Source organism: Leptodactylus fuscus, chromosome 2, assembly GCF_031893055.1.
Source record: "Leptodactylus fuscus isolate aLepFus1 chromosome 2, aLepFus1.hap2, whole genome shotgun sequence".
In the NCBI taxonomy this organism is placed as follows: Eukaryota; Metazoa; Chordata; class Amphibia; order Anura; family Leptodactylidae; genus Leptodactylus; species Leptodactylus fuscus.
This window is the reverse complement of record NC_134266.1, coordinates 179411776-179439314: the sequence shown is the minus strand read 5'-3', so window position 1 is coordinate 179439314 and position 27539 is coordinate 179411776. Positions and strand designations below refer to the sequence as shown.

The 27539-nt window shown below is 33.9% G+C and overlaps 1 protein-coding gene across 2 annotated transcripts; it reads right to left on the bottom strand.

Annotated features, from left to right (window-relative positions):
• Window positions 1-1935: 1935 nt before the first annotated feature.
• Window positions 1936-25381, bottom strand: LOC142195427 (short stature homeobox protein). Of its 2 annotated transcripts, none has more exons than XM_075265211.1 (5): window positions 24928-25381; window positions 21794-22002; window positions 17336-17402; window positions 16122-16210; window positions 1936-3535 (listed from the first exon to the last, which is right to left on the bottom strand). In XM_075265211.1, the coding sequence occupies exons 1-5, from the start codon at window positions 25193-25195 to the stop codon at window positions 3290-3292; spliced, it is 879 nt and encodes a 292-aa protein (XP_075121312.1). In that variant the 5' UTR covers window positions 25196-25381; the 3' UTR covers window positions 1936-3289. The 2 variants fall into 2 exon arrangements, with proteins under 2 accessions (XP_075121312.1, XP_075121313.1); XM_075265212.1 differs by having other exon boundaries at window positions 17345-17402.
• Window positions 25382-27539: the final 2158 nt, after the last annotated feature.

The following is a 27539-nucleotide window of genomic DNA, read 5'->3' as shown; positions in this document are numbered from 1 at the left end:
TAGATTGTGAGTACCACACAGAGCTCACAATGTACATTTTTCCCCTATGAGTATGTCTTTTTTTATTTTTGGAATATGGGATGGAAATCCATGCAAACACGGGGAGAACATACAAACTCCTTGCAGATGGTTTTTTGCCCTTGGCGGGATTTGAGCACCAGGACCTAGCGCTGCAAGGCTGCAGTGCTAACCACTGAGCCACTATCCCTTCCTTTTAGAAGTGAATGCAAGTAAAGACTTGGGGTGCAGAAGTAGCAGTGCCCTATAATACTGTATATTAAATATACCACTATCCTAAATTGCAGAAGGTAAGAGAGACCCCATTATAGATTCTGCACTGGGGCCCAGGAGCCACAAGCTATGCATCTGAATGTTAGTTTTATATAACTAGTGGAAAGAAAAGAGTGTTTCTGTCTACAGCGATCAATAATATAAGAAAATACTGAATTAATCGGATAATAGGTTTCCTTCCATAAATGTGTGAATAAGTACATCAATTTTCATCCAACAAACTATAGACCTAAATATATACACCTAGCAGAAAATAAAATATTGAAATATTGTATTTGCTTGACCCAAGTATGGCACCTTAGGCGATTGATCCGTTAATGAATAACCTAGAATTTCGGTTTCTCAGGTTTGGAGCAGCTAAATGTGACACAGATGTTTTGCATTTTTGGAAGACTTTGTGGCAGGGGAGCTGTTATTTTACTCCATAGCTATTTTTATGTAACAGTTGCACAAGGCTGGTTATCAACTTTGTGACATAAGTAAAATATGCATAGAAACCAGCATTCACATTCTACCTTGGTGTCTAGAGTCAAGAGACAAGTTCTACTAACAAGTTCTGAAAATACAACTAGACGACGGTAAATATCGTGTGTAGGTATTTACTGAGAAAGTAGTTTTCATTAAAAATGCACAGCAAAATATTTTTATTAGGGTTCCATTAACCTGGGTGTTAAACACAGATGTGATATTTCCTGCATCACTGTAATATTTCTCATGCTGTAGGAAACATTGTAAATCAGTTACTGCAATGAGCTCTCCAACATCCGTAACCGTAAATGGAAATGGTGCAAATAACTATCGCCACGTCTTGCATTTTAGGTTTTAACGTTAGCACAATAAATTCTGCTAAGAGACATCAGTAACTTCAGCCCTTTGAAAATTTCAAGTTTTATGGAAATTTTGTATCAATCACCGGCTATCCCACAGTTGCAAATATTTATACATTTATTAATATTCCACTTGTCGATCAAGATGTACATTCATACCATGTGATTTACCAATACACTCTGAAATTGAATGTAACATGTTTTAGTGAATCTGTGCTGAAGCATGCTGGTATGGAAGATTGGCTAAAAAATGTTCAAGGATGCAAAATGACAGATCAGCTTTAAACAGGCTATTCTTCTACTATCCCTGAAATGTCTGTTCATCCAGACATACAATAAGTATGCAGCCCGATGTATTGTAATAGGTGACATGATGCCCCTGGACATTTGGCATAATGTATGCATCAATCAGATTAATTCATCAAATGATCAATCCTACTTGGCAATGTCTCCCGCAACAATCAAAGGGACTACATTTATATGGGCATAAACAATGACAAAAAAGATATTTCGGATTTGGCTGATGGCCTGAAACTTATGGCAAAAAAAAAAAAACAACAGGTTTCCAACATATAAAAATAAATGCAAAGCATATTAAAATGTACATTCGACATAATTAAAATATTACACATTTATAAAATTTAAAACAGAAAAATAAATAAAACATCCACTTACATTTTTACAAAGAAACAAAATGGTTTGCCTGTCTTATACTTACTGAACACAAATGGTGGGATTTTTAGGTTCTTTTTATAATTAGGAGAAAATTGTTGAATTTTTTTTGTTAGGCGATTCACAACGTGGTGTTGAAAAAAGTTATTTGGACACATTTTACATTAAATAAAAATAAGATGCAAACGCTTTGGTATTTTTGTAACATTATCAATACCTTGCAATGCTTACTGAAAACAGCATTCTCCCAGTAACAATTTATTATTCCAAGATGTATTCAATTCATAATTGAAAAAAAAAATAAAAAAAAAAAGAAAAGAAATAAAAACTACCATGCCAGCTTTTAAGCTGAAATCATCCTCATATGGCACATTGACTAAACCATGGCAGTTTTCCTCGTACAAGGAAGAAGAAATATTATTTAATCCATTCCCATGGAATTCACTCATTTGGCAAATGAACTGCAACACCCAAGTGAAGCACAAAAGGCTGGGCCTAGGTGAATGCAAAATTACTTATCAACATCTGAAGATGTCTTTCTTTATATCTATAATATTTACAGTATTGCACTTTACTGCACTTAATTGCATTTATCTAGAATTCATTCTGTCTCAGTATTATTTCCTGACACCATTGTTCCAACTTCTTCCTCTTTCCAATAAATTAACATTCATGGGATTTTCAATTGGACTTAAATCCGTATTTAAAACATGATGTCTACAGGTAAATGGCACGACACAGTTGATGTTATGTAATGGTAAAGGTAGGCTATCTTTATAGCAAAGACCAGTTTTCCTTTTGGTAACATGAATGCACCAATAAATGATGCATTTACAAATATTATTCTTTTCCAAAATATGATCATTGGAAAAAATTGATTATTGCTGCCTGCTTATGTGAGAAGGTGAGAGGACTACTACACATTATGAAGAATGATTCTTGATTATTTTTTCATATCCAAAACTCCATTATAGGTTAGGGAAGATTCTTGTGGCAGTGGAATAATAGCATTGGCATTATGGAGACCAGCCCCAATGATCTGATATCTATAATATATTGATCTATGTATACGTTTTCCATTTTTTTTGTTTTGATTTTTTTTCTCGGTAACATGCAGAAGAAAAACTAAAAGCAGCCAATATTGTCAAGTTCATTTTGTTCTGAAGGGTAAAAAAAATTCAGCTTCCATTTGTCTTTAAATGTTTGTCCAAATAATATAAGGCTATGTTCATATCTACTCCTGTTGTCATTCTGGTTCAGAATAGAGTGGCTGCAAGCATCATAAAAATCATGATGCGCCATGAACTAAACCAAATGGCATATTTCATAAAAAAATTCCTCCACACTCCTTGTTGATCTTCTAGAGAGCAGGTACAGTCCCATGTTTTTTCTTTAACACTTGCAAAGCATTTACCAACACATTTGGTGTCTGTAGAGTCTTATAATGGCAGAAAAAGGGAAACAAGGAAGTCAGTTTACTATACCAGTGACTAAAAGTGTCAGAGTCCCAAAGCCTCTGCATGTTTTCTGGCTTTGAGTCGCAAGTCAGCAATACTAGAGTTTTTGCTGTTACTTTTAGCAGCAGCTGCAACCACAGCTGCAGCCGATGCAGTTTCTGCCAGTGATGCAATAGGAAGTCCAAAGGGTGGAGGAGGAAACATGAGATAGGGTGCGTGGGCAGCCAGGTGCGGGTGAAGATGGGGATGTGCATGGGCTACTCCTTCCAACTGTAACTGAGCTTGGACCTAAGGAATAAATATAGAGAGGAAAATCAGTAAGTATGCATTATTAAATAATAAAACAGTGGGACATACAAACATACAAAAATATTAATATGTGATCGTACATTTTTTAGAAATGCAACTGAAATAACTGCAAGTGTTTTAGAAATGCACATGAATTTCCGAATATAAAGGGGTTAAGATATGGTAATTCTAAAGCACATAAAAATCTAGGTCTTGTGTGAAAATTTATATATATATATATATATATATATATATATATATATATATAATATTTTTCTCTGTAGAGTTTTATGGAGAAGGGAGCGGTGGAGTAGGTTTCCTGGTTAATTGATTTGTTGCTTATTCTGTGCATTAGCAGCCTCTTAGCTACAACCTAGCAGAGTTAAAACACAAGGAATAGCATAACAGCAGCAATTATTTCAATGTCTTTTCTATCTCCTCCTCTTTACATAGACTGATATGGAGAAAGTAACTCCAAATTTGTTTAATAAAATATATTACAATTTTTCATGTATTAACCTGTACTCCCCATTTATAAAATGTTGGTTATAGTAAATACATGAAAAGTGAAATCACATAAAATGAGTCATGTATCAAACCTCATAAAACCATAAAATGAAGAATTAGTCTCAAAATTGTAATAAGGTTTCTACAACAAGGGGAGATTTAACAAACTGTTTCAAATAAATAAAGTTAGTTACCCATGGCAACCAAAAAGTTTACTGCTCTCATTTTCTAAGAAAAAGGTGCCATTTAATTGGTTGCAGTTGGGAATGACTCCAGTTTTGCCTTGCGCTAGTTTTGATGACACTCCCACATATATATTAACAAGTTGCACCATTTTTACCTTTGTTATCAAAATCCTTACAAACTGTTTAGAGACAGATATGTATGACAGATTAATGCTATTGTACATTATTTCAGTTTAGGCTTGGATTTCTACGGGTTTGTAATTCCTGTTCAGAATAATATTATCCCGTAAATTAAAATAATTATATATAAACATTGCATTTATTATTGCTAGTAAACAATAAAAGGAATATTAATTGATTATACTACCTATGTTTTATTAACATATTCCTTAATCAGTCTAGTTATTTCTCCCATTGAGCTGTGCACTAATTACCAATCTGTATACTGTTTACTTTATTTGTAACATTATGAAATATATAATTTGTAATGTTTCATTATTCACAACTATTTTTATTTACATTGGAACAGTAAATGTGTCTTGAAACATATTAGAATATACTAGAGTGCCAGAGAACTAATGTGCCAAAAATGAAACAAAATAAAACTATTTTAATGTAAAAGTGTGCTGAATCCACAGAAAAATAGTATACAAGCTGTATAATCATCTGTTAAAATGACATTATGATGAAAACTGAAAATATGTGAATCAAGAACCGTGGTGCTGAAAAAATTTACAACAACTTAATCAAATTACAAAATCCCAATAGCTCATAATAGGAACATTTTCCTTATGTGTGGCATAGCATTGGTTCACATTCTGCAGTTCAGAAACTTGATATATAGCCCTATAAGTTTCACAGTAGCATTTTATTAACACTTAAGAAAAGGACTTTCTGTACATGGAAATGGCACAAATAGCGACACATTGTAACAAATAAAACATTCAAAGCCCAGTCTTATTCTGCCCTCCCATACTACACTTCTCTATTTCCACTAATTGAGTCACTGAAGTATAAAAACGTAGTGAAAAGAAGCAGGACCAAACATTTCAGATGTTAAATTATGAGCTATAACTTTGGGCCATAGTCCGCATTCTCAGTTTATGGTTTGTTTTTAAAAGTCACATTAATATACGAAATTAACATACATAAAAAGAAAAATATCTTACAATTTTTGAGTTTATAATGATATGTTTCTAGATCTCAATTTTTTTCTGCATTTGCTTTAATTAAAATTTCTAAACTTGATAACAATGTTACTGAATAAAGCTATACACATATATGATGTGCGAAAAGTAGTTAATTCACATAACTATACATGTTATTACAATAATCTGCAAAATCAGGAGATTAAGAGAACACAGATCAATTAGCAGAAAATTACTAATTTATTGATTCATTCCAACATTTTATAAACTGTTAAATTAAATCGTAGTCATAATACTTCCATTTTTTTAAAAAATTTAAGAACCAAAAACTATAAAAATACAACTTTACAGTAGTGAAAATCTTATATAATAGATTTGTCATCTAAATAAAATTTAAATTAGGAATTTGAAATATTATGAAAAATTATTTTTATTAATTTCTGTTTCATAAGCTGTTTTTATGCTAATGTATAGTTTTGCATATGCGTTATTTTTATATTTTCTCTTCTTTTGCATATCATGTATAGATAACAGGACATCCCTTATTGTGTCAAATGAAATGTTTAGAGGTCTCATTTATTTCCTAATTATTGTAGCGATGTTGTAACTTGTTTACCTTACCATTAAAGAAAACTATCAGTAAATTAGTTATTTTAAAGTGTCATTAGTAAATCTGTCAGAAAACATGAATCACTATGAACATTGTACATTAGTATAACAACACTCCCTTGCCAGTAAATGTGTAAATTTATACGTAAAATCTTTTTCACACTTCATATGTCATGTAAAGAATCAATGAGGCCTATAGGAAGAAATGGCTATGTGGCCAGTAAATTATTTCTTGAAAGCCCATTTAGGCCCCTCAATACCGGATTACAAAAAGATGAAATTAAAAAAATGAGATGCATTAATAAAGTAAATAAATAGATATTAAATCCGGAGTTTGTGAATGTTCGCTTCATATGAATAGTGTCTTATTGAAGGCACAAATAGAATGAATAATCCCAAAACTGCTTTATGTTAAAATATTTCGCTTGGGCTTATTAGTTCACAATCCAGATGTGTGCTCCATTCATGATAGTCAAGTTATTTGTAGAAAAGGGAACGTAACATTTTGAACAGGAATTAAACAGTTCAGTCATTTCCTCTTATTGCTTTCTGCCAAATCTTCTAACAACATCTTGACAATAGTAACTGCTATTGAGTATGAAAAGAGAAAAGTAAGGTCTAATGAGGAGAAATTACAATTAAGTTAAGATCGTGGATATAGATAGCTATGGAGATGAAGAAAACTGAAACATTGCAGACTTTCTATACCACAATATTTTTAATACTATAGGCTAATATAATATTGTTTTACTATTATGTTTTATATTACTTTGTCTCTCATTATTAACGTGATTGAACTTATTTTTTTATGCATTCATTCCAAAATAAAGGTTAAAAAAAAATTGTAGCTTTACTTATTGAGTGAATTATTTAATTTATAGAATTTTCTCTTTATTTCCATTGAGAAAAAAAATAACCTAGAAAAATAAATAACTGTTACAGCTCTCTACGTATTGGTTTCATTATAATGCAATAAATTTCATTCATTATCAGTCGCAGCAGGAATAAAGACTATGGTTTCTTTGAACTTAAAATGATATATCTAAATGTTTAAAATTTTATGCAAGCCTTGCATTCTTTTCATCGACAGCAGAAAACGTTCAGATTTTGGAGAATTTTAATATGGTTAATTGACAACCATTTAATAAACAAATTAAATTATGTTTATGAGTTTATAAATTTACATCCACCAAAAAAATAACATATCCAAGAGAAAATCAAGATATAATATGCACTACAGGTTTTATTTAACTTATTTTATTACTTTAAATATGGATTTTATAATTAATATTGGAAATAAATATATATATTGTTGTTTTTGTTTTGTTTTGTTTTTTACTTATGTACTGTATGTATTAAATTTTCTTAGTATTTTGGTTAGAGCTTCTGAATGACTGCATAGGCTATCTGTCTGGTCCAATTTTTTGTAATTAATAATATTAATATGTGATTTTCACACAATTTAATCTGGTTCTGCTTCTTAGACCTTTTTTCATATTATTACCAACTTATGATCAAATTTATATTAGCAACACACACAAATTGATATAATACCAAAATCCAAATCATGCCTGAAACTACTGTTTTCACTTTAGCGATTTTATAGTAATAAAATAAAAAAATAAAAATTTAAACAGTCTGCTTTTAATGTGATCATAGTAACACATTGAAAAACTATGTAAAGACATTAAGACATTTCTTTTATATAAATTGAACTTACAGGATTGTAACAAAATTGTTTAGGTGTCTTTACTCACGTAAGCGTGAACATAGAATCTAAGTGAAGCCTTGCTTGGGATGGAGAGTACACGTCATAAATTATTTATGGTCCCATAAATCATAAGTAAGGTTACTGTATGATTCAATTTACAACTTTCTAACAGTAAACTGCCTTAATATATTTTGATCATATTTTTTATAATATAATTTCCACTAAGTCTGTAGACCATATGGCCCAAGTATAATTTGCTTTTTATCTTCTTTTATTTTTTTCTTTTTGGTAAATTTTTTTTATCATTGATAGAGATTTATTTTGTACATTATTATCGCCTCCCCAAACTTGCCCTTATATTATTGTATTGCCACTACCACCACACACCATAAGATTTTTTTTTATTTATGTATGTGATAGTTGTGAAGGCCATTAATAACAAAACCAATGCAGTTTTTATAGATCGTACCAATGCCTTGGAGCCTTAGGGGGGTCAATAAGGTGTTTCTTCCAAATATGAGGAGATCAATACTATTAACAATACATTATAATTTGGGGGACTGGTACAGATTTTGTATTAGGGCCCAGAAGTTTCATGTTACATATCTGTTCACTGCTAAAATGTTATATGAAAGGAAGTGGAAGCCACTACCAAAATTGTTCTGAAACCACTCACATGTAGTCGAAGAGAATGTTAGTGGCCCAGTGAACAGTCCTTTTTGTGTCAAAGTGCATCTATGCAGGCAAGGATATCAACTTTTAATTGGTATGCAAACAAGCTGATTGGGATCTGCTAGAGCAGCCATTTTTACCAGTGGTCACTGCACGTCAAAACCTGTCAATCTTCATGTTATGAGTTGATGCTGGATGGTGACCACAGGCAAGAATGGGTGCTCTGGAAAATGTGACCATGCTACTGTTTTACTGAACAGATGATTTGTATATTGATCAAAAGTTTATTTTTTTGACAAATAAGATACGCTCACCATGCTACCAGTCCCTAAAATATAGACGTACGCTGGCGGTAGACTCTCTTTAAGCAAATGAGACGTTCTATACCTCCTCTGATTTCAACGTATTAATGTAGATGAGTAAAGAGAAAAACATTCATGTCAAAGACTATGACATTAATCTGGGATAAGTTGTGATACAACCACAGAACCAAATATGTCTGGCCAATATAACCCTTCAATCAGATGGCTCTGACTACTAAAGCCTACAAGATTTTCTTTTAAATGATATTTTGTTTCATGTTTAAAATTTGAAATTTGTAATTTTTCATTTATCGTTCACCTTTTATGCCCATATAACTAACTAAGGCAATGTATATCATATAAGGAATTCCATATTAGAGGAATGGGGTTTCACCCACTTAGTACATTAAGATAATGTTGCATGGTACCTTTATTTGAAAAAAACTGTAAACTTTGGGTTGACTTTAAATGTGTTCAAAACATCTTTATATTTTTAATATTATTAAAACAATAATTAATTTTTTGGCTGCATAAAATGTGTAGAACTTGGCTAGTGAATTGAATAAATTGACACAAAATGTAGCCAGCGGCGGTAACAGGAATTTTACATTTATACAAGTTAATGTTATCTTTTTTCCTGGCTCACCTATATCATTAATATATTCAGGCCATTAGGAGACTATATTTCATCACTAACAGTGAAAATGAAATATGTTTGCAGCCTCTTCTAAGCTTGAGAGTGGCACAGTGTAAATTTGTCATAAGGTACTCATGTTTGTCTACATTTTCTACCATAAAATCTAGTTGAAATGGCCAAAGAAAAATGAATTTGATTGAAAACATTTGTTTTGGACATCTGTCCAGCAACCACATGCATGCTTGCAGTTTGCCACTTTTTCCATACAAACATCAGTTTCGTCAATATGACTTTAGGTGGTCAACAGTCTCTTATAAAGACCAGACTGTATTGTGCAAAGGCATGGCAGCAAATATCCATTTAACAGTGGATCAAGAAAGAAATTTGATACAACAATTTTTGCAAACTGCCTTATATTCAGATGAATGAATCAATGACTCAATGCATAAGCACAAGACATAGACAAAGTAGTTGTTCACTGTATATTATTACTTAATTGCATTAAGAGATTTTTTTCCTTTTATGCACAATGATTTGAATTCACACCTGGATATGAGCTACAGGTTTGCCAAAAACTACTGAAAGATGCAGTGTGTTCACGTCAGGAGCAACTGAATGTTATTTTACCACCAACCTGGAGCAATTAAAATGTATACTTGATTTTCAACTCAGATCTTTGGTTGGATATTTGGGGTGATTTTAGGTATGCGGAAATATTGGAATCTAGAAATGTTGATAAAATAAAGTATGTTGAATATTTTAGGTTAGTGGGAGAGATTGGCCAAATCTAACAGAAACAGAAAGTGAAGCAGGAGCCCATAGCAATCAGATTGTTCTCATCCTCTAGTTTTTCCTAACTGATATAGATCTGAACCAAGGCATAATATAATTGCTACAGTAGACTAATGTACTAAGTTGTTCATTTATAATATAACAATATATTTGTGGTATACAAATACATTGTAAAATATCCTACATATGACAACAAACATATATCAAGAAATGAAGATCCAAGCTAAATGTGATAGGAATGGGGGAACTATAAACTAATAACAAAATTAAATAAATTAAAACCTCTTCAGACACCAATGGAATTTTTCTACCACAGCTGCTCCGTAAGCAGTAGCATGAATATGTCTGAGCCATTGCTTGACAAATGAGGATCCATCTCCACAAGAATATGGAGAAGTGTGATATGATCACATGACAGTTCTCCATATTCTTGTAGAGATACAAACTGGCCATTCTAGTAAGACTATATAGAGTATGCTGAATTGATATATAAATGCTTTAGGGGTCATTCACACGGAGTAACGCCGGGCGTGTATTACAGCCGTACACACCGGTGTTACGGCAGACTGCTGAACACTTCCCATTCACTTCAATGGGAGCGCTCGTAAACGCCGCTGTTACGAGCGCTCCCATTGAAGTGAATGGGAATTGTTCGGCAGTCTGCCGTAACACCGGCGTGTAGGGCTGTAATACACGCCCGGCGTTACTCTGTGTGAATGACCCCTTAGTCATGTTTCCGCATTTTGCAAAAAGCAGCCCACCCTTCTAATCCATTTGTCGCTTCTTTGAATAATATTTTTTTTAAAAAAAAAATATTTATCTATACTTTTCAATGTCTCTGGGTCTATGAAAATCAGATGATACACGGATCCATTTTTTTCTATGGACCCATAGACTTTCATTGAGGTGATGCATCAGTGGAATAAAAAAAACCTGCCTCTGCTCTTTTATGTGGCTACATAGGCCACTAAAAAACACATGTCTGAATGAAGACATTGATATGGTGGCTCATTGTATAGCCTTGCAGTGCTGGAGTCCTAGGTTCAAACCCAACCAAAAGACAAAATCTGCAAGGAGTTTGTATGGTTTTTTGTGTGTTTGCATGTGTTTCCTCCCATACTCCAAAAACAGTATGTAGAATGTGAGTCCTAAATGGGACAGTGACTGACAATGTATATAAAGTGCTGTGGAATATGATGGCACTATATAATCAAAATAAAATGAATGCATACATATGCTGTATGCAAAAATATGGATGATGTACATTTGTTTAACGAAGATATATGAATAAGCCTAAACATTTCATCAAAGTGACCAATCCCCATTTCATTATCACAGGCTTCATTTTATATTGCTGGAAGCTTAACTAAAATAGGATAATGGGAACATATCCTACAGTGTATCTCTCACATAAAATATACATAAAGTACAATTAAAAACATCTAAGTATAAATTAAAGGGGTTGTCCAGTTTAAGAAAATAAGTTTTTGTTTATTATACAAGTTATATAATTTTCCCATACATTTTCTATATAAACTCCTCACTGTTTTCTGCTTGCTGAGATTCATTCTTTACTTCCAGTAATTAAAAATCAGTCCATGGTCATGTGATGACACACAGGTGCACAGCTTGTTACCAGGCAGATGTCTGAGTACTGTGCTGTCCAATAATTTTCCAGCAAATCACGATCACGATCGTGAAATTTACTCGATTGTCGATCGGAATCCGATCTTTTCCAATCACGATCACTCAACCCTAGTCAATGCTTCTCTATGGGAAAAGTAACTTTTAGGGTTGAACCAATCTTAAAATTTCAAAATCTGATTTCCGATAATTTTCCAGCCGATCCCGATCCCAATCTCGATCGTGATCGCAATCGTAATCCGATCTTTTCCAATCCCGATCGTTCAACCCTAGTGTCTATCACACTAACACATGGACTGGTTTTTACATGCTAGAAGTAACCAATGAAAACAAGGAGTAACAGAACAAGCAAAGGTCTAAAAAAAAAAAAAAACACAAGGAATTGATACAAAAAGTATTTAGGAAAATAATCCAACTTTTAATCATACAAACAATAACATTCATTTGCTGAAACTGGACAACCCCTTTAAGGAATGTATTGTTATTTCATGATTCATACACAAGCATGAGTATGCACACATGTCTGGCAGCAATTATTAAATATGTTGTATTGTATACATATGCAGAGAACAAATAGGATAAATTCAGAAATTTCTAGGAATATCCCATACAGCTGAGTGTTTGCAGGATTCCATGAGCTTCCCACCAAACAACCCCATTCAGATGAATGGAACTGATTTTCAGTTGTAGAGATTTCTGCAACAAATCAGCCACATGTGAATATACTCTTTGCCTCTTAATGACTGTCCATACGCTTTGATAAGTGAAAACAGGTGGCAAACAGTTTTTTTTACCATTCCAGCTTTCACGATTGCCTTTTACATAGTGCAGTTACAATACGTAGGAAGCCTGTGGTTGCTGTTCTGTGTTCTGCTGTTAAATATGTGATCAGCCGAATGATAGCAGACCCACTATATGGAGGAAGCAAAGTCTGAGGCTCCGGCTATTTTATCAATTTACAAAAAAATCTATGTGATATTAGTGTGAAATCACTGTTGATAGAGAATACATTGAGTAGATTCAAAATCTCTTGTAAATCACTCTCAAGTGACTGAAGTGAGTAGAGTAGATTTACCTGGAGCGATGTCATTGCTACAGATATAATTCCTGTAGACTATCTTCAGACAGAGTAGCTCGTGATTTTTACCACAATTTCAGAGCTGCTGCTTACCTCCATAGAGCAACATGAAAATCTTTTACAAATTAAGCAGCGATAATTAAAGGGATTTATCTGTAATGATTAATTGCTCCAGCAAACCCTATGCTACTCACATCTTATGTCCTCAATGCATTTCCTATGGACAGTGATATCACAGCAAGTTTTTGCAGTGTGATAAAAAAAAAGTCTAGCCAAAAACGGGTGCCATGGCAACGAGGGGTGCCTTGGGAACACGCCAGGGGGTCGTAACACTCTGGTTGGGAAAATGACTGCATGCCTTCATGCAACATTATCTGTGATCCCTATTTGGTCGGGATACCCTGTAGAACATTTTTTTTTCAGGGGTGCACAGTATCTTAAAAGGTTGGGGGACACTTGTCTAGCCTAAGAAGACCCATATCAGTTCTCATTATGTCATGAGTTACAATAAAGGTAAGTTTTCACGCATCTGAGTAAGCTTTGGCAATACCTAGTATTTAATAAATCACTATATTGAAAAATTAGAATTAAGTCACTATTTTGAGAAATCTGTGTACACATTTTAAAGATATGCTACAAAAAACAATAATAATTTAGAAGGCCTAAAGCCAAAATAATACATAAGTTAAGCACTTGCATACTAAAAATCCCAAAACTGTCTGTCAAAAACACAATATAACTCTTAAGAATTGTTAAAAATAGCTTAGTTCTTATTACTACCATTTCTGGTTATCCATTATCTGTGTGTGCTTTAGGTGGCTTACAAGCCATTTTCATTGTAGGAAACAAGTCCTCTGACCTCTTGTGTCCCCCAGCTCCTCATAGAATGGGCCCTCACTCCTATTGTTTGATATGTTTATTTCTTTGTCACATTGTAATGTCTCATATTGTCTGTTCATGAGTCCTCTGATTTGTAAAGTGCTATGTAATATGTTGGCGCTATATAAATAAAGATTATTATTATTATTATTATTATTATTATTATTATTATTATTATTATTATTTTCACCACGCACTATGCTCCTCTGACTGTATTCTTCCTGTCTACATCAATAGCTATTTTCAATGCTGAAACACATTGGTTCCATTTGGGGGAGCTTATACAAACATCCAATTTCAAGACATTAAAATGCCTAGAATTTTTATAATTTTTTTTTTATTTTTGTAACGATTTCTCAGTGTATGATATCTAAAAAGTATATAAATTTTTACAAGCCTATTTGCAAAATTTGGACTATTAAGTCTGCTAATACTTTGCTGAACTTCCTTGGATGCACACTCCTGTTCAGAGTGCTAACAGGCCAATGCTGGACTTAATTTCCCATCAGGGTCATGAGGCCTAGGCATAAGGGCAGTCATTTTGAATAGATTTTTATTCTTTCAGGGAATATTGGTGGTAATACTTACATAGGTGTAACACAGTACTTTTCTATGATAGTGCATTATTATGCATTATTGTTCGGAGTTACTTACAAAGACTTAATCCTGTGTTACAGTTACTAATAAATATGTGAACACTAAAATGTATTTGTAGGAATAGAGCAAGTGGACAATATTTGTCATATGATTTCCCAGATACAAAATGTAGTGAGCAGTTCATGCTAAATGCTATATCTGAATCACATACATGTGACCTAAAGTTTACTTTACATAGAGAAAATATCAGAGTGGGACCTTGTCTTAATGCTAGATCACACCTCATTTCTGGCCCTTTGTGTAATTTTGCATTGGCTATAAAGAGGGAAGTAACAGTCTAGATTCTGCCTAGGAACCATAATGGGGCTGCCTTAAGCTCCCCCCACAGTTTCAATATGTGATGCCTCTATTGCATGTATGCCATTGATTATGTAAAAGCAAATAAGCACACAACTCATTACACAAATTACATGCAAATGTGATATGTATATATGTAAATCTTTTTATAGAAATAAGAAAAACTCAGTATAATAATGCCAACCCACTGATTCTGACACATCATGTGGCTGAATAGATTCAATCTTATTAAAATTACACCTTGTCTGGGAGAGCTCATGTAGAATATTGATAATTTATTTATGTTGATTTACGTTACCGGATAAACTAATGTCTCTGCAGCTTACTGTTGCACAAATATTTTGCAGTACAATGTGGCTGTGAATTGTATGCAATTTAGGATTTGGAACACTAGATAAAAAGTACTGCAGTAATGTCGCAAGTCACTCACAACTTGCCTATTTGAGAGTGACTTACCACAAGTCTATATTGATTAAGTTACGTGTGGCTTGTGATCAAAATCTAATAAACTGGGATTTATTTATTTTTTGCACCTGTTGCATAGCACTGAATCTATGTTGCGAGTGTAAATAAAACCATTTTCACAATCATTACTTGTAATATTGTTATATAACTGCAGCATTGTGATCTAAATGATGCCCTGCCAAAGTCACTGCGCAGCCCTTGCCTTAGGGAATGTCATATATCAGGTAGGGGAATAAGGGGCCGCTATATGGGTATGATGGTACCATACGTGGTGTCCATACTTGTTATTCCTCTTAAAAGAATGTAGCGCTATCAGAGGTCCTTCCTCCCAACCGCGGTCAGGCTGTGTAATCAACCTCACACTAAGTAAAGATCACTCCGCACAGAGAACTAAATGATCCTGAGCCTTTCTTTTCTATTTAGTTGCTATGACTCCTAGTATCTTTTCTATCTGCTATGAGCTTGTATGTGTTCTTTCTTGAATACATTACTGTATTATCTATGCTGCTCTAACACACTGAATTTCCCCATAGTGGGACTATTAAAGGATTATCTTATCTTATTTAACATTGCCTCTGATAGGACAGACAGCTTTAAAGGACATTCAACATAAATTAAAGAAAAAGTTTCTATAAAAAGAGCACAATTGAATTTACATATATAACAAAACGGTGACTTGGGGATATAATTGTCTCCAACTGTTGTATCAGATGCTAGAAGTAACTTAACTTGACCTTTGGACACATGTAAATCAGATCTTAGATACATGTAATATGTTACAAATATACTAGGACAGGTTTCCAGCACCTTATATGAAGAGAAGGTAACATACTAAATATAAGAAAAGGCCTGAGAAACAATAATCATCTAGTTAAGGCCTAATTTCACATATAACTGTTATTGATCTAAATTATACCTGGATAAGAAGGAATATTAAAAACACAATTATCATCATTTTAATTTCATGTTTCATATTACAGTATATTACAATCCATTGATTTACCTGTTGAAAAGGCATCCTCAGTGCTCCCATGTTCACATATGGTGCAACTCTACACGTTTCTAAATGACTTGCTGTTCCCAGAATGACTCCTACAAAATATGTAGAATATAAAGTTGATTTCTCAGTGGTGAAGGTCGGGGTTACCAATCTCATTAGTTATTTTTTCTAAGGATATTATTTAATAAAAATTTAAATAAAAAGATTTTGCTGTGATGTGCAATTTGATGTGCTGGAGATCTGTAGAAGGATTAGCCCCGTTCAATGTGGTTCATTCACTTGGAATGTGTCCACTGTCTTATCCACATAGAAATCCATGCAGAGTTTTTTCCAGTTAATGCTAAGAGGGCAGTGGAAACTCATTCAATGGATACAGATTCAGCAGGATCCACACTAAAACCCACATCAATATCCTATTGCATGAAGAAGCACTAAAAGTGTAAGGATAGATTCCATTCAGTGTGGTACAGGAAAGCTGGATGGAAATTGATGCTAGAATGATGGTATCCAATATGCATCTGGTACTCCATACGTTACAATAAAGCATGGCTCCACATCTGTCAAGGCTCCTGGACAAGCACAGCACTGTTTATTGAAACAATTGATGTACTGGATACCAGAACAGATCACATAAAAAATTACGGATCCATTTTGGCATTAGTGTTGCACCAGCTTTTCTGTACCACACCAATCTGTGACTGTACCATAAGGGATGTCTGTTTAGCCTGGAATACTGAAAAATGCAATGCTCACAATGCACAATAAAATGGTGGTGAATACAATCATAATGATCTTTACATGTTCAGATTCAAAAAAATATTGAAGAAGTTTAAAAAAAAAAAAAAAAAAAGTTTCAAAATCCTGGACAAAAAAGTTTCTCATTTTTATGGACTGTCCAGGAATTGGTGACTCACAACCCTGGTGAAGTTATATAAGCAGACCCGTGTGTGTAAAAGAGGATTATCTATTTATTGCAACACTGAATAATAAGGCAATAGAAAGGCCACATTAGTAATGGTAACGGTAACTTATCTAGTATACTTGGTGGTTGCTACTTCCCAAGATTGTGAGTGAGATCATAGTAGGCTACAGTACAGTATTCTGTAATGTGAATAATTTGGATTAGTTGTACTTTGTATACAATATAAAAAAAAATGTAAGAACCCTCTGCCACCTGAGTTATTGACCAAGATTGCATTGGGTTTGGATCTACTCACCGTACCCACCTTTATGCATTTGATTTTCTTGTTTCCTACATTTTGCTCTTCGGTTCTGGAACCATACCTAAGAAACATTAAGAAGCATGAAATAATATTTTTTTGTTTAGGGGATACATATCTTAACTTTTTACATAATATTTATTCTTTCTGTCCCTACAACTTTCTTTCTAATTTACCAATTGTCTGTGAAGGCCTCCTACATTGTGGTCTATAAAGCTTGGAAATATTCGAGTGCTGTGGTCTATCAATTTCTTGGAAGAGTATGTGATTCCTCAGCTCTGTTTATGGTCTCCTCACCTATACAGCCTTCAATACATTAGCTCTACTTCTTATTTCTCCTCTGTATCAATGTCTAATATCTATATTCCCCAATATAATACTGAAATAACATAAATATATAAAATTGGCAAATAATATTGGCACAATATTAGCTCATTTCACTATAAATAATATACCATAAACAACCAATAGAATGCTATGTCATACTACCAAAATATAAGGAAGCTGCAAGGCTACATCTTGTTGGTAAGGAACACCACTCCCATTATCATATCTGATGTTTGCTTTTTGTTTTGTAGACAGATTAGACATCCAATCTAAACATAATGTAAGTTTGAGGCTTGTTTAAAGACTGTTTAGGCTACTGAATACCTTAAAAAGGGACTTAACAAAGGACCCTGCTCTTTACTTTACAAATACAAATTTGTTAGTGTGAACTGGTGTAAGGCCAGTGTAGCTGAAATTGTATAACAGCCCTGAATGGTGAGCCTAAGATCATACATAGATAGATAGATAGATAGATAGATAGATAGATAGATAGATAGATAGATAGATAGACAAATAGATAGATAGATAGATAGATAGATAGATAGATAGATAGATAGATAGATAGATAGACAAATAGATAGATAGATAGATAGATAGATAGATAGATAGATAGATAGATACAAAAAGATAGATAGATAGATAGATAGATAGATAGATAGATAGATAGATAGATAGATAGACAAATAGATAGAGAAATAGATAGATAGATAGATAGATAGATAGATAGATAGATAGATAGAGCATTAAGTCCCCACTTACTATTAAACTAGTACTAATAGTTATCATATTTGTATATATTGGAGTATATGTAAGTTTCGCTTTTAGAAGGAAGCAATTATGACCTATCAATTGTCCTTAATAAATGTACCCAAACAAATGAAAATATTACTATGCAGATATATTTTTAGTTCTAGAAAAATATGAGTCAAAACAATGGGATGGATTTACAATACAGATCTAGGTGAATGGTCATTGGCCATTCAGACATTCTAAACTGTGAACTACTGTAAAATACTATAGAAAGTAATTTATATCAATAAGATTTCTTGCAAGTTTCAATCAAATCAGAAGAAAATCTTCAGAAGAAAATCTTGATCATTCAGTAATAATCTGAACAACTCTTTGCTCATTTTGTTTCATTAGTAAATGATTTATTTGGAAAATGTGCAGTAAAATGAAAAGCAGCAATATCACAAGAGGTTGTATAATAAAATATGATGTGGATTGCAGACATCAAATCATTAGTAAATGACTATTAATATATAACATCAGCAGCTGCATAGTAAATCTTAGCAGCAGGAAGGTGGGAGTGTTATCTAACATGGCAGTATTTTGCAGTGACTACTATTTCATTCATAGGGGCTGCACTTTTTGCTTTGCATTCCCCTCCAAGCTTTGTTCAATTGCTTTAATGATGGTCATTTACAAGGCAGTAATTAGTGTAAAGAAACTCTGGAAGACATTCATCACAGAGCCTTGGAGAGCCATGTCATGTGTGAAGAGTTGCCCCATACTACAGGGGGAGGCAGGGGGCTTCTTTATCATCTGGGGGTCAGCATGGTTTACATGGCCCACCGCAATCTCTGTTTGGCCCCGTGATACTGATCCCTTTACTCTATCAAAGCCACACACCAGCTTACGGACAGTGTAAATTCACTAGAAGCTCCTTAGATCCTATTGTGTATGTAGATCCTGCAGACAAAGGGAGAAGCGCAATCAGCGTGTAATGTGATTATGTACTAAGGATGGGGCTACTTGGGATCGCTCCTGGCGCATTGGCTGGCTACTTTAGGAATAAATACATGAAGCCATTGCATCTAAAGCAAAAGAAACATGAGGTTCCGATGACAAATAAAAGTGATGAATTAGCCAGTAGGTTAAGCAATAATAAATCAGGGTTGTGATCAATCCCAATTAGGCCTGAATCTGCTAAGTAAAGCATACTACACTGTTTTAGACAGTTATTTCTTCATTAAGGATCACTCAGTGATTTCTTTCACAAATACTCTAATCTGATTTCCTTTTGATTTCCATTAGAGACAGTGAATAATGACATTTAATTTAGCTGTGCGCCATAAAGCAAGAGATATCCCTTGTAATTGAATTACTGCCTGCTCCTCACTATGGGCTCATAACTTTCAATTATAACCCTGACAGCTGGGTGGTATGGGGTTCCAGGACACGCTAAAAATAAAAGGTTAATAAGGAGCAGGCAGGAGAGGAGCATCAATTTATTTACAGCAAATTTCCACTCTCAATTGAAACTGGATCTTCTAACAACAAGGACAGTGTGTGCTTATTACAACAAGCCAGGGAGTATTTACCCTAGAAAATGGCTGCCTGTCCTGCTCCTATACTGACCCCCCTCCCCTACATTGCTAATACACCTTATTAGGAATGGTCACATAATAAGCTTCCTCCTTCCCAAACTCTACAACTATTTCTTTTCCAAACAGATTTTTTAAGTTCCCAAGTTTGTTTTTTTTTGTTTTTTTTTTCATGCCTCCACCTGAATCAATATAGACATTTGGGGTGAGATCTGAAAGTAGTTTAGGGAGCAATTTTGTGCAACTTTGGAAATCCTGAGAAGGTGCTAAAGGGAGGAATTACAAGTCATTTGTTATTGTAGGAACAACACATCAAGGCAGTGGAAGATATTAGACAAGATATTATATAGATCTGTGCTAATAATGGGAAAACAGAAAAAAGATAGAAAAAAGACAAGTCCCCTGATGTGTATTATTACAATGAATTATATACATATATAGATATAGATATCACAAGAAGAAATCAAATGCAAGTTCACTAGTAATTATTGTATGCCAGTAATTACAATATTACATATTGAAAATAGCAATAATATTGATAATAATTAGAATATTACATGTTGACAATAACAATAATATTGATAATAATTAGAATATTATATATGGACAGGGCTTTGGCACCCGCAAATATAATTCCTACCACTACACAAGTAGGTTTCCTACAATTAGGTATCACTAAGGAAAATGTTGTATTTCTGTAGGTTAGAAAGAAAATATTCCAATATTACAGTGTTTAGTTTTGCTTCTTTATGTGTGTAATTGTTGAGTTCTTATTATATTTATCGATTATTTGTGGGGCAGGATAAGTTATGATGTAGTGTATAGAGATCTAATTCATTGCGTCCTGTCATACAGTCTGAATACTCTGCTAAAAGCTCGTAAATACGTTTTACTGGCTAAATAATCATCATTTTCAGGATTGTGTTTCCAGCACTTTAAAGGCAGAAAGAGGGAGCAGATGGGGAGGACTTGGATGTCATAAATCCATATGGCTGTCAAGCAGGTCAGCTGGGGCAGCTTCACCCCCCGGCTCAGGATAATCCAGCCCCAAAGCAGCCACAGACCCTCCAAAGGGGTCTATTCTATTCTATTCTATTCGGCCCCGACATTGTATGTGAAAACTAATAAGACCAAATGTGCCGGTGGCGTCCAGAAAACCGGCATGTGTGCACTGGACACCAGTTGCCTATTCTTTCTAATGAGACATAAAACCGATAGAAATACAATCGCTGCTTCCTCTTGAAGAATATTATATATATATATATATATATATATATATATATATATATATATATATATACATATATATATATATATACATATATATATATATATATATATATATATATATATATATACATATATATATATATATATATATATATATATTCATAACGTGTAAGGTTTTTCATGTAATGATAACATAATTGTTATTTTCTTATATTTGTTGTAGCAATTTTTTTTAGCATAGATTTATTTAATTCACCTATATACTTTTGTTTTTATTATTCTATTTTTTTTTTCATGTATTTATTGATGATAATGAAGACAACCTCATTCATTATTACACTATTTTGCCATAGACTATCTCACTCATATATGGAAAGTTTCGTACAAGGGTGTTATTTTAATTTTGTTTTGTTTGTTTTTTAATTGTTTTATGAACAGGAATCTAGACACTGTAGATATATTGATACTCTAGACTGAGATATATATGATAGATACAGAGGATACCTTAATAGTTAGAGAATACCAATGTAGTAATAGGGATTATTCTTTTGGTGGTCGTTCCTCTCCTTACCTGGACCCTTGCTTCAGACAGCCCCAACCTCTGACTTAGCTCCTCTCTCATAAATGCATCAGGATAGTGAGTCTCATCGAATAGTCTTTCCAGTTCATTTAACTGCTCTAATGTAAAGTTGGTTCTGCTTCTCCTCTGCTTCAGCTTCGTTTGTCCATCCTCATCCTCGGATTTCACGTCTTCTCTCTTGTCTTTACATTCGTAGATTCCTGTGAGCACAAGGAGTCTTATCAATCCCATAGTATGATATATATGAGTTACCAGCCTGCACTGACTCCATACAACTTCTAAGACATGACACTATAATATTTCTAGGATATATAAAGCTTTCTCCTACTGACAAATGACCCTGAACATAAACTACAATTAACAAGCTGCATTTCCTAATATAGGGTTTATTTAGCTCTAGAAAAATTGATGGATGAAATGTGATTTTCCTTGGGAAGGAGAAAGTCAGTAATGTTAATAATGACTCTTCATCCGTCATGTATTTCATGAAGTGCTCGTCCTATCCTAACAGAAATGACCTAATGTATTCTCAATCGATTACTATTAGCCCAATAGCGGGGCAGAGAACACAGGCAGGGAATCAATTCTTCACATACTGAATAGTAATACACAACGATCGAGGATCTGTATCTATTTCATAGCTTTTAATAATGATAATAAATCCAGATCACTCTGCTATGTGGCTTCATTACATATGATAACCAGATTAACAACAAACATTTCACTATAGACAATCTCATGGGCTCTGGGTCTACTATCTGTGAGCTCAGACCTGAACTCTGACAGGACTTGTACCAAGCAATACACATATAGGCAGATAGATAGGGGATACATAAACTATATATCTGATTGAAAAATATATGATGGATAAATTATATAGGTAATAGATAGATAGATAGATAGATAGATAGATAGATAGATAGATAGATAGAGATAGATGATACATAAACTATCTGATAGGAAGATATATGATGGATAAATTACATAGGTAATAGATAAATAGATAGATAGTTAGATAGATCATACATTATATAGGTGAGAGAAAGATATGTGAGGGATAAATTATATAGGTAATAGAAAGATAGATAGATAGATAGATAGATAGATAGATAGATAGATAGATAGATAGATAGATCATACATAAATTATATAGTTAATAGAAAAATAGATAATGGAAATGGAAAATCAGATAGAAAGTTAGATGAGATAGATAAAAAATGTAATCAATAGATGGTATAGATAATAGATAGATAGATAGATAGATAGACAGATAGACTCACTTATTCACTTGTAAATAAATAGTAATATACATTTTACAAATAACACATGCACAAATAGATAGATAGATAGATAGATAGATAGATAGATAGATAGATTTGTTCCATACTACATTTCTGCACACTATTTCACCATATTCTCAGTAGACAGTACAGTATCTTTATAGGTTTTTCTGTCATTCATAAGGCACGGTACTGATAGTATAGAATCACAGCTTTTATCAATGAGTCTTCAATGCAAAAAGGCAATAAAGAGGCTATGAACGAGTTTACTGAGACTAAAATATGACAGGCTTGTGTCAGCTCATCCTTAAGTCTCCTTATGATGATACATTAAGATACGTGGTGATAATTGTAATAATCATAACCAGTACAATAATATCAGCAGTGGGAAAATATATTATAATTATTAATGTTATTAAAATTAGTAATACAAATTGTAAAATAAAATAAATATCTGTGTTTGGATTGTGTTCTGTAGAATTATTTTAGATTTTTAATGAAAAGCACCTTCTATAGTTTCTCAGAATCTCCTACTGAAACTTTTAATAGACTGGAGTAATCCATTCAACAAAAATTCACTTTACAGTATAAACTGGTAAAAATCGGTGTGTGTTCATCGACTTTATAGAGTTTCTGTAATAAGTTTTAATGGATAATTCTTTTGCTTTTCTACTTCATTTAAACTTACATTACATGTGCATTTAGTCTGAACAGCAAGCATGTATATTACCTCATGTATATTAGATGACACACAGCCTAGACAATGCATACAAGGACATTATGCTTTATTCTCCTGTTATTGTAATGTGTGATGGTAAATGTGCTGACATCTGACATGGCCTTAATATAATATATTATATTAATGGTCTGATAAAGAATTAATGTCAGCATTATTGAATATATATATATATATATATATATATATATATATATATATATATACACATATATATATTGAACGTTTGCTTTTTTGCACAGCAGTCACAAATAATTCACGATATCATCTTTGATATATTATTTATGGATTACAATGATCTGTCTTATCTATCTATCTATCTATCTATCTATCTATCTTTATCTATAGTATTTGTATCTTATATTATATCTATATAATATGAATGTATACAATTGTTTGTATTCTTGCAAACACATTGCAACTTCCCCAGAAACATGTGACACATAATAGTCCCCCATAAGACATTTATACTTCCTCTATCCTGATCTCCCATGTCTTGTTTTTAATTTAGTTTCACCTTGAGTCACACCAGATGAAAACGTTTTACCCCCCTCACCCCCCATCCAGCCACATGTTTTGCAGGCTGTTTGCAATATGTCTTGGTAAAAGCAATAGCCATGATAACTGTTTGAAAGAAGGACACCTGTTTCCCTAAGTGAACAAAAAACTATTTAGTGATGTCTGTGGCCTGTGATATTTCAGATCCTTCCCAGCACTAGTGTTATATCAATGGGCCTAATAATCATTGACTATCATTAACACTATCCGGAAGTGTCAGCCATTCTTAGTGACACAACTGAATCCAGTCACACATCTATTCCCATGGGAAAGCCTGACATTGACAAGGTATGCTGACAATTCTTCCATACATACAACACACACACACACACACATATATATATGAATGTAATGTAACAAGCAAATATGTACAGAGAGTACAATAGAGAGCCTGTGTGGTGTGATGTGTAATATGGCATTGTTGTAGCATGACTCACAGGAATACTGACTACAATACTGGCTCAGACTCTGCTGCAATGTGTCTGTATATCATGGCTGGAAGTTTCCCCATGTGCAGGATCTGGTCCATCCAGTGCATAGTATATACTTACCCTCAGATATCCTGCTGCTGCTGTAGTCTTTCAGCTTGTCCTTGTCAATGTCTGAGTGCTCCTTGTAGAGGTGCAGTGAGCAGTGGTTGCTGCTGTCTGTAATGTCCTGGAGGTTGCTCTCAGAGTTCCCCAGCTCCCTGGCCCGAGCTAAGCCAGTCTCCAGAACTTCCCTGTATGTAATAGTCTCCTTCTTGCTGCTGCCACTACCGCTGCCATCCTTATTCTTTTGGTCAAAGGACTTGGATACAAAAGCCGTAAGTTCTTCCATGGCTGCTGCGCCCTGTGATCTTGTATCCACAGAGATCCACTTGGTCTGCACTAGGAGATCTACACGTCCCCTTCAAGCTTCTCCTTATTGTTTCTCCCCCCTTTTTCCCCGTCGAGGATGAACTGCATAGGGTTAGATCACTCCTGCTGTTATTTATGCCTTTCAATTTGAGATCACACTATTTATACATGGATCCCTCAGCCCAACCCCCAGCTCTCCCTGTCTCCAGCAATTACTGACTTCTCCACAGTTGCAGGCGGATTCCTAGCAGCTATCCCCCACCTCAGTGCAGCAATTGGCTTTTCTTCTTATTTCATCACTCCTTGGCATCAAGGCACCTTGATTTAGAGAAGTAAGATGCACAAAAAGAGACAAGTAAACATCCAAAACACATACAAGAGACCCCAGGTATCTGCTGCACTAGTCTACAGTAACACACACAAACAGGACAATGACTACAAATGGTCCTGAACATGGACAGCCTGGGACCTGCCGAACCAGGGCTGGTTATTGCCAATGGTGCCAGGGTAGCAAACAGCAGGTAACTTCATTCACTAGCTCTGACTCCTTATACTTTCTAAGAACTAAGAAATCATTTCTGATGGGCATTTTTCTTTAGAATTATACAAAATACAAACTGGGCCTTTAAAAAACGACTCTCTATTTCTTCTTGGACGTTTAATAACAGATTTCATAGAATTCTGGATACAATAGAATTTATTGTTACGAAAATAATATTAATATTATTAATAATGATAATAATAATAATAATAATAATAATAATAATAATAGCAACAATTATTCGTAGTAGAAGTCAGGCTTTATTTTATTGTTAATTATAACTTATTATAATTTATATAATACAATATATATATATATATATATATATATATATATATATATATATATATATATATATATATATACTCTTCATATAACACATGAATACATGTTATTAATAATATGTGTGTATATATATATATATATATATATATATATATATATATATAGTGACCCGCTAGACTAGTTAGGTGACTGCTTTGTACAATACATTTCTAGCTGAATCCCTTGAAGGGATTGTACAGTAGAGATGGTGTCCGCCTCTATTTCCATAGTGAAGGCTGATTTCAGGATTTAATGACATTACATAATGAAGTCCACCCTATGCAGTCAGTTCATTCTTAATCAGGTGCATCAGGGAATATAATATATGCAATTGCTCCATTAGTGGAAAGTGTCTAATTACTGGACAAATCAAGATGTCCTGTCCGAGCAATGTGCGAAGGGGAGGAAATAATCTGGAGTCTCAAGGAAGTCAACAGGCAGTGATTCATAGGAAGATCCGCTTTCCTATTAGGATGACCTCAACATCAGCCGCATTTCTACTTTCTTTACAAATTATTTATTCCTAATGAAACCCTAAATAATGTCAGTTTTCAGGCTTGATGTGTTGTGTTCTCAGGCTATAGATAATTATTACAGAAAGACATGTGTCCCAGAAAATATCAGGAGACCTGTCTATTTCCAAATACATGAAATGGTAATAGGGTCCTGAGAGTCACTGGAGATATTTAGTCAGTGTCGCGTTAATAATAAAGTATATTAACATATTTACAGGGGAAAAGAATTACTGAGTGTTAACTCGAAATAGACAGTGCTGATGGATGATGCCAGGGATGTAATAAGAGGCCTGGCTGCACATAGCACAGGACATGGGGGGTTAAATGACTGATATGCGACCACTTGTCTGCTCCATCCAGCATTTCCCTTGTAGTATAGTTGTATAGCCGGCTCTACAAGGTAACAAGGTACAAGCAGCTTGGGGAATAAGTCATTGATCTGCTTCATTCAGGCAATTCCTCCCTCACCTCCCTCACATTAGTCCAGTGTCTGGAGGCAATGCAGCCTGGTGAAGTCCATGTGGCAAGGTCATGCAGCAAGGTGATACTGACTGCCTGGAGTTTATGATGTGGAGCAGATGACATGTTTCCTATTCATCTACTATTAGAATCACAAGTCCTCTCAAGTCATTAGAGAACCAGAAAAAAACACCCTTTACTTATATTATAGAAATAGAGATACTTGTATTGAAGTCACTACGTTACAGGCTACTAGATCTATCTATCTATCTATCTATCTATCTATCTATCTATCTATCTATCCATTTTTCTCTATATCTATCAATTATGACATTTATAATTGCCTACCAAATATCTTACTAATATTAAATACCTTCCCATGTGTTTCAGCAGCAAGCAAAGCAGAAGGTTCCCGGGGGTCCTGAATCTGAGGAAAGGTTAGTGGCTGCAATTCACATCTGGCGAATTTTAAATAGGAGTTTGGA